At 39.0% G+C, this 11767-nt stretch overlaps 1 protein-coding gene across 1 annotated transcript; it reads left to right on the top strand.

Annotated features, from left to right (window-relative positions):
* Nucleotides 1-5227: 5227 nt before the first annotated feature.
* LOC138883612 (uncharacterized) lies at nt 5228-5692 on the top strand. Its single transcript, XM_070164307.1, has 2 exons — nt 5228-5299; nt 5381-5692. Exons 1-2 carry the CDS (start codon nt 5228-5230, stop codon nt 5690-5692), a joined length of 384 nt encoding a protein of 127 aa, XP_070020408.1.
* Nucleotides 5693-11767: the final 6075 nt, after the last annotated feature.

Below are 11767 nucleotides of genomic sequence, written 5' to 3'. Positions count from 1 at the left end.
TTTGGTAGGTATTCAGACGGCGGAATTGGGATCAGGTATGGTGATTCATGTGCTATATGGAGTTGGAGACTAAGAGTTCTTGTGTTCAGGCCATGTTGTGGTTGTAGGTCGCGTGTATCGGCACTATTTAGTGACTATCGGTGTTTGGAGACCCGAGTGGATCTTTTGTCGCTTGATATGATAGATTTTGGATGTGACATTAGGTATAAACTGGTTGCCTCCGTATTGTGTTATTCTGGACTATTGTGCTAAGGCAGCGTTGTTGGCTATGCCGGTAATGCCACAGATTGAGTGGCGAGGTTTGACGGATTATGTTCTTGGTAGGGTGGTTTCATATTTCGAAGACCCAGCAGATGGCTGGGAAGGATTTTCTTTCTTATTTGGGCTTTTGAGATGGATGTCACTACAGAGACTCCTACCATTGATTCAGTTCCGGTGGTGAGGGATTTTTCAAATATGTTTCTTGTGGACGGGCATGTCGTCGGGCAAGGTTGTTGATTTCAGTATTGATTTGATGCCGGGCACCATATCGTATGGCACCGGCAGAGTTAAAAGAGTTGAAGGAGCAACTTCAGGGCTTACTTGATAAGGAGTTCGTTGGCAGGCCAATGTGGATGCGTGTTCTAACTTGAATCGGCTTGGTTGGCTCGGAATTGTATTGTTGAGGGATGTGTTGATTCGATTATTATTGAGCTTATTAGTAATCTGGGGATATCTATGAGTTACCTTCTTTGTTGCGAGGTGTTATGATTGTTTGTTACAGGCACATATGGTGCAGTTCTATTGGGGTTTCATAGTGGAAGTCTAGCGGGAAGAGTATTTGGGTATTGCTCAGTGAATGGCGTATCGGTTATGCCCTTTCGGGTTTGTGTGGTGTATGTTATTTGCTTCACCGTGGTTATGATGATTTACCTTGGTTCTAGACATCAATTGCGCGTGGTCATCAATTTCGAGCAGAGTGACTTGAGATGTTTCATGTGGAGCAGTGTTTGGAAAGGGTCGCGCATTGTAGCGAAGTTATGTGGCGGTATGACCTTGCGGGTTAGATTCGTGTGTTCTGTCCCTATGATGTGAGACGAGTTCTCAGCGTTGTGTTGTGGTGGTACTGGTGAGCTTGAGGTACAACTCTTTCATTTTAGTCATTTTAATGATTGAGTATGTTCGGACTGTTGCTTATTGGTACGCGTATTATGCAAGTTGTGGCTTAGGTCTGTATTGATGTGTCCTATCACCAGAGTAGTGTGTTGGATTAGAGGAGATCCTTGGGATCATTAATGAATACGAACAGATTCGATTTCAGCATGTTGGAAGGATAATATCGAGCTTTGGCTTAGAAATTTGTTGTGGCATTAGCCAAAGGAGAAGTGGCTTCATGAATGGTTGATCTGGGAAATGGTTATGGCTTACCGCATGTTTTAGTGATCATTGGAAGTATATGAAAGTGTTGGGGTGAGACTTTAGTGATAAGAATTTTTCTATCGGTATTCGGGAGTTGTGTGCAACTGCGGTGATTAGAAGTTATCACTACAAGTCTTTGAGTTATGTGGTATATCATGTGATTGCACCTGAGATAACAGATGTGGTTTGTTACAGCTTGTTCGGACATATTCACAGTATGAATGTGAGATTCTGATCGTATTGATGATTTTTAGAAGTCCAAAATGTGGTTCTATGGTTTATGGGCTAGATTGGGTTGTGAAATTTCAGTTACAATGTGCTATTGGACCTATATAAGATAGGGTGACGTGCGATCACCCCCCGCTATATGCATTTTAAGGTTATTCAGCGATTGGTTGACATTTGGAACAACTCTGGGCATGTTCGAGGACGAACGTATGTTTAAGTGGGGGAGGATGTAACGACCCGACCGGTTGTTTTGAGCTTTTGCACTTTGCTCGTCAGTTCTCAGGCATGACTTACCCCATGTAGTGTATTATGACTTATGTAAATCGTTGGTTTTGGTTTCAGGTTAATCAGAATGAATTTGGAAGAACGGTACTCAGTTTAAAGCTTAAAATTTGAAAGGTTTGACCAAGATCTGACTAGTTTGTATGCGATCTCGGATTGGAATTTTTATGATTTGGTTAGCTCCGTTAGGTGATTTGGGACTTAAGAGCGTGATCGGAATGCACTTTGGAGGTCCGTGGAAGGTTTAAGCATGAATTGGCGAAATTGAGATTTCAACTTTTTCCGTTTGATAGGCAAGATTTTGATATAGGGGTCAGAATGAAATTATGGAAGTTTCAGTAGTTCCGTTATGTCATTTGGGATGTGTGTGCAAAATTTCAGGTCATTCAGACGTGGTTTAGTTGGGTTTTTGATCAAAAACGGAATTCGGAAGATTTTAGAAAGTTTTGCTTGAATCCGATATGCTTTGGTTGATTCGATGTTGTTTGAGATGTTTTGAAGATTGGTATAAGTTTGAATTAGGTTATGGGTTATGTTTGTGCTTTTGGTTGAGGTCCCGGGGGCCTCGGGGTGATTTCGGATGGTTGACGGAGAGTTTGGAATATTTGAAGCTGCAGATTTTCTACTTCTATTATTTCCGCACCTGCGGATTGGGGACCGCATATGCGACGGAATGGCCACAAAATAGGATTGTGAGGATTTGTCAGTGACCGCAGAAGCGGTAAGGGATGGCCGCAGATGCGGAAGGAGTATCACAGATGTGACTTTTGGGCTGTTAGTGATTTCAGCAGAAGCGGAGGAATTAACCGCAAATGCGGTACCGCAGGTGCGTGGATTTACCGCAGATGCGGGTCCTGGTGTCATTAATGAAATTCGCAGAAGCAGATGTTTTTCTGCAGAAGCGGAAGCGCAGATGCGCTAATAGGATCGTAGGTGCGAAAGAGCTGGGCAGAAGGTATAAAAATGCCCCTTCGCGATTTTCAGTCATTTGTTCACCATTTTTGTGCTATTTTTGAGCTCCAAGCCGTGGTTTCAAGAGGGGATCGAGTGTATCCACATAGGTAAGCTACTTGGGATTTATACCTTGTGTTCATGGTGATTATATCATTGTTTAATCATGAAAATTTATGGGAAATTAGAGGAAGAGTTGGGAATTTAGGGCATGAAATTGGAGAGTGAATTTTTAGAATTTGAGTGACCATATGAGGTCGGATTTTGGTAAATTTGATATGTATGAACTCGTGAGAGGATGAGGATTCCATTGATGTTAATTTTGTCAGATTTCGAGACGTGGGCCTAGGGGTCGGGTTTTGGTAATTTCGGGATTTGTGCCCTTCATTGATTGTTTTCGCTTGGGCTTTGTTCCCTTGGCATATTTTAACGTCCTCGTTCTAATTTTGGATAGATTCGACACGCGTGGAGGACAATTCAAGGGGCAAAGGCATCGCGGGCTAGAGGTTGGACCAGATCGAGGTGCATAATGATTGTATATGATGTTCTGAGGGTTTGAAACCTCGGATTGCACATCGTAGTGCTATATTGAAGTGAGACACACACTTGATAACGAGCATGGGGTCGTGCACTATTGGGGATTGTGACTTGGTCCGTCCCAATTGATGATTTTACCGCGTATTTGACTGAAATCTAATTGCTATCATCATTATATGGGCTGAATGCCATATTTGGGCTTCGTGCCAACTATTTGAACCCTTCGGGGATTTTTGTTGATATTTCCTCACTGTTTTAATTTTATGCTTGAACTAAGTCATGTTATTTTCCATTATTTTTCAAAACTCAGCCATGTTTACTTTGCTTTAACACTTGAAATCATATTTCAAACAATATTTTGGGCTAAGCATTATGTTTTACTGTTGCCCGAGTGGCTTATGTGATTTTTAACTGAGTAAGGTCGAGGGCCTGTGTTGTGAGGATATCTTTTGGGTCGGGTTGCACGCCGCAGCGGTGATACACGGATTTTGATTATGAGGCCAAGGGCCTGAGATATGTACGCCACTAGGTGGCTTGTTGATAAGAGGCAGAGAGCTTAGAGATAATGCCACCAGATGGCTTGATATTGCGCTTGGGCCATAAGGGACCCCTCCAGGAGTATGCACACCCCTAGTGAGCGCGGGTGCCCATTGTGATGTGAGATATAGCCCGAGGGGCTGGTATTATTCTGAGATATTTCCCAAGGGGCGGATTTGTTGACATTGTGCCTGAGGGGCGAACCTTATGTGCTTATCCTTCTTATTTGCCTGTCATGTACCTGTTTAATTGTGTATTTGTGCTCGAGGGGTGGATTTCTGTGCTTATTTGCACTAATTGTTTTGCATTCATTTGCGCAACTGTTGAAAAAGTCATTTTCAAAGAAGTTTAAACTAAGCTAAGATATTTTTAAGAGATTTTACAGCTTCATTGCTTTCTTACTGGTTTTGTACTGCTTCTATACAGCATGTTGATGCACTTTTCGTGATTTCTTACCATTCAGACTTTAGTTATGATTATTACTCACTGAGTTGGAGTACTCACTTTACTCCCTGCACCTTGTGTGCAGATTCAGGTATTTCTGAACCTGGTACCGAGTATTGGCTGATTGGAGGCAGAGCCATCGGAGTTAGCAAGGTAGCTGCCGGCGTTCGCAACTCTGCTTTTCTCCCTCCTTATTTCATTAATCCGTATTTTGCACATTTTAGACTTTTCAATTGTATTTAGACCCTAGTAGATGCTCGTGACTTGTGACACCCTGGTATCGGGCTGTTTTGGGTTGTATTCTACACATTATAAAATCTTTTGCATTGTCTTTGAATTATTTACTCATGCTTAGACTGTTTATAGATGTTTAACTATTTTAAAACTTGAATTGGGACTAGTTGGTTGGCCTTGTCTTCACGAGAGGTGCCATCACGACCGGGTCCGGGTTTAGGGTCGTGACAGTGAAATAAGGTAATTATGCACACATGGGACATTATTGCAAAGTTATTGCAATTATAACCCTAATATGTGAATGTGGTTGTTCATGAAATAACTAAGGCTTAGTATAAATATAAAATAATAAAATTAAGCAATAAAAGTATCATAAAAGCGTTTGTAATGCAATTAGTAATTATTTGGATAATAAAATGCTAGAACAAATTAGTTAAAATCCTTTTAAAATTACAGAAAATTATGAAAAAATGCTGGTTGATGCTCATGCACTATTTTGAAAGTACATATGCATTTTAAAAATATATGAGGGAAACATTGGGTATCAACAAGTGCTTTGCGTCGTTGGGCAGAGAGTTTAGGGAGTTTAGCATATCTACCAGCAGTAGAGAGGCCCATGGCGTTGGATGTTCAGGCCTTAGTCAGCCAGTTTGTGAGATTGGATATTTCTGAGCCGAGTCGAGTGTTGGTTTGTGTGGTTTCTCAGTCTTCTCTTTATGATCGTATCAGGGAGCGTTAGTATGATGACCCTCATCTATTTGTCCTGAAGGACACGGTTCAACACAGTGATGCTAAGGAGGTCACTATTGGGGGAGATGGTGAATTGAGGATGCAGGGCAGGCTCTGTGTGCCTATTGTGGATGGTTTGCGTGAATTGATTCTTCAGGAGGCTCACAGCTCGCAGTACTCTATTCATCCAGGTGCCGCGAAGATGTATCAGGGCTTGAGGCAGCATTACTGGTGGAAGAGGATGAAGAAAGATATAGTGGAGTATGTTGCTCGGTGCCTAAACTACCAGCAGGTGAAGTATGAGCATCAGCGGCCGGGTGGGTTGCACCAGAAGTTGGAGATTCTGGAGTGAAAATTAGAGTGGATCACTATGGATTTCGTTGTTGAACTCCCACGGACTCATCGGAAGTTTGATGCAGTTAGGGTGATTGTGGATAGGCTGACCAAGTCAGCTCATTTCCTTCCTGTGATGACTACGTATTCTTCCGAGCAGCTGGCTAGAGTTTATATCCGGGAGATTGTCAGGCTTTATGGCATGCCAGTATCTATCATCTCTGACCAGGGTACGTAGTTTACATCACGGTTCTGTAGAGCCGTACAATATGAGTTGGGTACTCGGGTGGAGTTGAGCGCAACATTTCACCCTCAGATGGATAGGCAATCCGAGCGCACAACTCAGATTCTTGAGGATATGCTCTATGCGTGTGTAATGGGGTTTGGAGGTTCTTGGGATCAGCTCTTTCCCCTTGCGGAGTTCGCCTACAACAACAATTATCAGTCCAACATTCATATGGCAACATATGGGGCTCTGTATGGTAGGCGGTGTCGGTCCCCAGTGGGTTGGTTCGAGTCGGCCAAAGCCATATTATCCGTAGCTATATTTATGTTATATAATTGATTTTGGCTAGATTTGGGCCATCCGGAGCTGGGTATTCATGGAAAGAGCATTGTGACTGATTGATTGAGCTTGATTCGAGGTAAGTTGCTTGTTACATCCCGTACCTTAGCATTAGGATGTGTCGTAGTAAATCCACATGAGTACGAATGCAATTATGTCTATTAGGAGGTTATAGAGGGTTTAAGATATTGTTATTGTAAAACCCTGTAAGTTTAATAATATTGATACCGTTATATACGTTTGATGTTGTATTTTGAGTGAAATATTTTTGTAAAAAGTTTGAAAATATGATTTTATATAGTTATTAATATTACTACTTTCGAATATGCTTTAAACTATACAAACTCTTTATTGAAAAGATAGAAATTATATTCTCACAAGAAAAGAAGGTTATCTTTTTACCATTTTAAGAATTAAGCGTACGCGAATTTTTACTCTTTATATGAGATTAGAAAAATTATAAGCTGAGAAAATATATATATTTTTACATGGATATTTTAATAAAATAATAGTGTACATATTAATTTTATATGGTACCACATGACCATGATAGTAAGGTATATAAAGTATATTAAAAATAAATAAAATTTTAAGTAATTTGAGATAATTCTTAATTATGCGGGTAATTGGTTAATTACCGGGTAATATTACCTAATCAATTAATTGATTATAGGATAAGATTAAAATTTCCCTACCTCACCCCCACGTGGAAACCACATAAAATAAAGTATATGACTCATACATCTAGTTAAATGGGTAGCAGTTTACATTCCTCTTTAAAAATTCAATGAAGTACAAAAAAATCTTGTTTCTTCTTTCTATTTTAACGAAGAAGAATAGAAGTCTTAGTTGAAGGTTCCTTTTATCAAATTACCTTAATGTAAGTTCTGATCTAAATTTGTACATATTCTTTGTAAAGATATATATTTGATTTATGAGTTTGATGTACAGGTAGATAAAGATTTGTCAGGTGCATAATACAACAAAGAAAGTTTTGGAAAAATCTGTTGTTGTGTTTTACTAGAAGTTTAAAGTTTTGATTTTTATTTTTATCTTGTGAGGGTTTGGTAGCTATGTTCTTTAATGTAAAGTAAAGGGAAGTTTAGAAGAAGGCAGATTGGGATTCAATAGCTTTTTTGTGCAATTCTGTTATGATATGAAGAAGCGGTGATTTTTCAGTTGTGAAGTTTGGATTTTTCCCTACACCAGGTATGTTAAGGCTAGTCCTTCTTTTTTTTGGCATGATCCAAGTAACAATACGTAAACGTAATGCTATTCCATAAGTGGTTCTACTTTTAGCAGTTAAGGATGTCTATGTTATTCATTCTGACAAAGTGATATTCAAGCATGTCTAAGTATGTATCTAGTTCCCTATTGAGGTATATGATAGAGATGTTAATGTTCATAATATAGTAATACATGCATCTTCATGCATATGCATTTACCACCGATCTACGGTCGGTGGGGCAGTAATGCATTTACCACCAAGCTACGGCCGGTTGGGCAGTTACATATTTACAACTGTTCTACGGCCGGTTGGACAGTCATGTATAATCATTTACCACCGTGCTATGGCCGGTTGGGCAGTCATGTATCTTCATTTATCACCGTACTACGTCCGGTTGGGCAGACATACATTTACCACCGGGCTACAACCGATCGTGCAGTTACCACCGGTTGGGTAGTTATGTATCATTATTGACCACCGGTTGGGCAGTCATACATTTACCACCGTACGATGACCGGTCGGAAAGTTACAACTGATCAGTTGGGCAGTCATGCATCAAAGGATATGGATAATAGTCTCAGAGCAAATCATTATATGTGTAAGTAAGATAAGTATGAATATATGGTGGCACTTCAAAGATGCAGGTTGATTCTTATATATCTTTAATTAATGTTGACTTATTGTTATGTTTCATCTCTGCCTTACATATTTAGTACATTATTCGTACTAACGTCCTTTTGTTGGAGATGCTGCATTCATGCTTGTAGGTATAGATAATCCGTTGACGAGCCCTCATAGTAGACGCGATCAGCATTTAGCGAATGGTCGGTAAGACTCCACCTCATTCGGAATGCAGACAAGTCTATGCGTTATCGTGTAAGAGTTTTGCTATAGATTTATGGGTAAGCCGGTACCCTATTCATTTGATGTCAAAGAATCTTAGAGGCTTTGTAGACAGAGGTTCATTTTGTACTGTATGTCATAGGCCTTGACAGCCTATATGTATTCATCTTTTAAGAAAGATGGTTCAATGATACAGTGTTTGCCCACTTACTGTTGTACCTTATGAGTTGTGGTCATGTGGGCTCATGATAGTTACGAAAGTAAAGAGTTCAGCTAACTCGACCTACGTATGTTTTAGTTTTGGTCGAATGATCATGAGTTACAGAGTGGTTCTCTCGGGCCATGGACGACACCGGGTGCCAGCCACGCCTCCCCAGGGTTGGGGGGTGACAAAGTGGTATCAACGCGGGTTGTGTCTTAGGGAGTTTACAAAGCCGTGCCTTGTAGAGTCTCACTTATGGGTGTGTTGCGTGCCACATTTATAATTGGGAGGCTATTGGACATTTAGGAAATGTTACCCTTCTTTAGATTCCAGATCATTCCATAGAGCTGAGGCGTAAGAAGTCAGTATGAAGCTTTCACCAGATTTTGTATGCACTAGAGGTGCAGGTATTGCAGTAGAGCTTTAAGGCGTAATATGGAAGGGAGTTTATGAAAGAAACAGAAGGTACGATGCGAGATTGAAAGATAAGTAACGTAAAAGTGAAGAAGATACGAGATAGTCAAGTACAAAAGGTTGTGTACAGTTTAGAGCTCAGATAGAGGTTGGGTTTTGGTTTAGTATACAGAGGAGACCGTAGCGAAAGTCTTGAAAATCTCAAAGAGTTAACATTCGAGGAAGAATGTTTCTAAAAGGGGGAAGGATGTTACATCCCGTACCTTAGCATTAGGATGTGTCGTAGTAAATCTACATGAGTACGAATGGGATTATGTCTATTAGGAGGTTATAAAAGGTTTACGACATTTTTATTGTAAGACCATGTAAGTTTAATAATGTTTATACCGTTATATACGTTTGATGTCGTATTTTGAGAGAAATATTTTTGTAAAAAGTTTGAAAAATATGATTTTATATAGTTATTAATATTACTATTTTCGAATATGCTTTAAACTATACACACTCTTTATTATAAAGATTAAAATTATTTTTTCACAAGAAATGAAGGTTATCTTTTTACCATTTTAAGAATTAAGCATACGAGGATTTTTACTCTTTATATGAGATTAGAAAAATTATAAGTTGAGAAAATATATGTATTTTTATATGGATATTTTAATAAAATAATTGTGTACATATTTATTTTATATGGTACCACATGACCATGATAGTAAGGTGTATAACATATATTAAAAATAAGTAGAATTTTAAGTAATTTAAAATAATTCTTAATTATGCGGGTAATTGGTAAATTATAAGGTAATATTACCTTATTAATTAATTGATTATAGGCTAAGATTAAAATTGCCCTACTCCACCCCCACGTGGAAACCACATAGGATAAAGTAAATGACTCATACATCTAGTTAAATAGGTAGAAATTTACATTCCTCTTTCAAAATTCAATGAAGTACAAAAAAATCTTGTTTCTTCTTTCTATTTTAACGAAGAAGAATAGAAGTCTTAGTTGAAGGTTCCTTTTATCAAATTACCTTAATGTAAGTTCTTATCCAAATTTGTACATATTCTTTGTGAATTCTTTGTAAAGACATATATATATATATATTTGATTTATGAATTTGATGTACAGGTAGATAAAGATTTGTCAAGTGCATAATACAACAAAGAAAGTTTTTCAAAAATCTGTTGTTGTGTTTTACTAGAAGTTTTAAGTTTTGATTTTTATTTTTATCTTGTGAGGGTTTGGTAGATATGTTCTTTAATGTAAAGTAAAGGGGAGTTTGGAAGAAGACAGATTGGGATTCGATAGCTTTTTTGTGCTATTCTGTTGTGATACGAAGAAGCGGTGATTTTTTAGTTGTGAAGTTCGGATTTTTCCCTACTCCAGGTATGTTAAAGCTAGTCCTTCTTTCTTTTGGCATGATCCAAGTAACTATATGTAAATGTAATGTTACTCCATAAGTGGTTCTACTCTTAGCAGTTAAGGATGTTTATGTAATTCATTCTGGTAAAGTGATATTCAAGCATGTCTAAGTATGTATCTAGTTCCCTATTGAGGTATATTATAGAGATGTTAATGTTCATAATATAGTAATACATGCATCTTCATGCATATGCATTTACCAACGAGCTATGGTCGGTGGGACAGTAATGCATTTACCACCAAGCTACGACCGGTTGGGCAGTTAAATATTTACAACTGTGCTATGACCGGTTGGACAGTCATGCATATCCATTTACCACCATGCTATGATCGGTTGGGCAGTCATGCATCTTCATTTACCACCGTACTATGTCCGGTTGAGCAAACATGGATTTACCACTGGGCTACGGTCGGTCGGGCAGTTACCACCGGTTGGATAGTTATGTATCATTATTTACCACCGGTTGGGCAGTCATACATTTACCACCGTGCGACGATCGGTCGGGTAGTTACCACTGATCAGTTGGGCAGTCATGCGTCATACGATATGGATAATAGTCTCAAAGCGAAGCATTATATATGTAAGTATGAATATACAGTGACGCTTTAGAGATGCAGGTTGATTCTTATATATCTTGAATTAATGTTGACTTATTGTTATGTTTCAATTCCGCCTTACATACTAGTACATTATTCGTACTGATGTTTTTTATTGGGGACGCTGCATACACGCTTGCAAGTATAGATAATCAGTTGATGAGCCCTCATAATAGACGCGATCAACATTTAGCGAATGGTCGGTAAGACTCCACCTCATCCGGAATGCAGCTGAGTCTTTGAGTTATCGTGTAAGAGTTTTGCTACAGATTTATGGGTAAGTCGGTACCCTATTCCATTTGATGTCAAATAATCTTAGAGGCTTTGTAGACAAAGGTTCATTTTGTACACTATGTCAGAGGCCTTGACGGCCCATATGTATTCATCTTTTAAGAAAGATGATTCATTTATATATTGTTTGCTCACTTACTAGTGTACCTTATGAGTTGTGGCTATGTGGGCCCATGATATTTACGAAAGGAATGAGTTCAGCTAACTCGACCTACGTATATTTTAGTTTTTGTCGAATGATCATAAGTTACAGAATGGTTCTCTCGAGCCATGGACGGCACCGAGTGCCAGCCACGCCTCCTCAGGTTTGGGGCATGACAAAGTGGTATCAAAGCGGGTCGTGTCCTAGGGAGTCTACAAAGCCGTGCCTTGTAGATTCTCACTTATGGGTGTGTTTTGCGCTGTATTTATAATTGAGAGAATATTGGGCATTTAGGAAATGTTACTGCTCTTTATATTCTAGATCGTGCCATAGAGCTGAGTCGTAAGAAGTTAGTATGAAGCTTTCACCAGATTTTGTATGCACTA

This window comes from Nicotiana sylvestris, chromosome 12 (assembly GCF_000393655.2).
Source record: "Nicotiana sylvestris chromosome 12, ASM39365v2, whole genome shotgun sequence".
In the NCBI taxonomy this organism is placed as follows: Eukaryota; Viridiplantae; Streptophyta; class Magnoliopsida; order Solanales; family Solanaceae; genus Nicotiana; species Nicotiana sylvestris.
This window is presented reverse-complemented; position numbering and strand designations above follow the sequence as displayed.

Excerpts from the sequence above, each read along its gene's own strand:
- LOC138883612 (XM_070164307.1), top strand. The coding sequence starts at position 5,228 with ATGGCGTTGGATGTTCAGGCCTTAGTCAGCCAGTTTGTGAGATTGGAT. Across the intron at positions 5,300-5,380 it reads CTGAGCCGAGTCGAGTGTTG|GACACGGTTCAACACAGTGA; the intron begins GTTTGTGTGGTT and ends TTTGTCCTGAAG.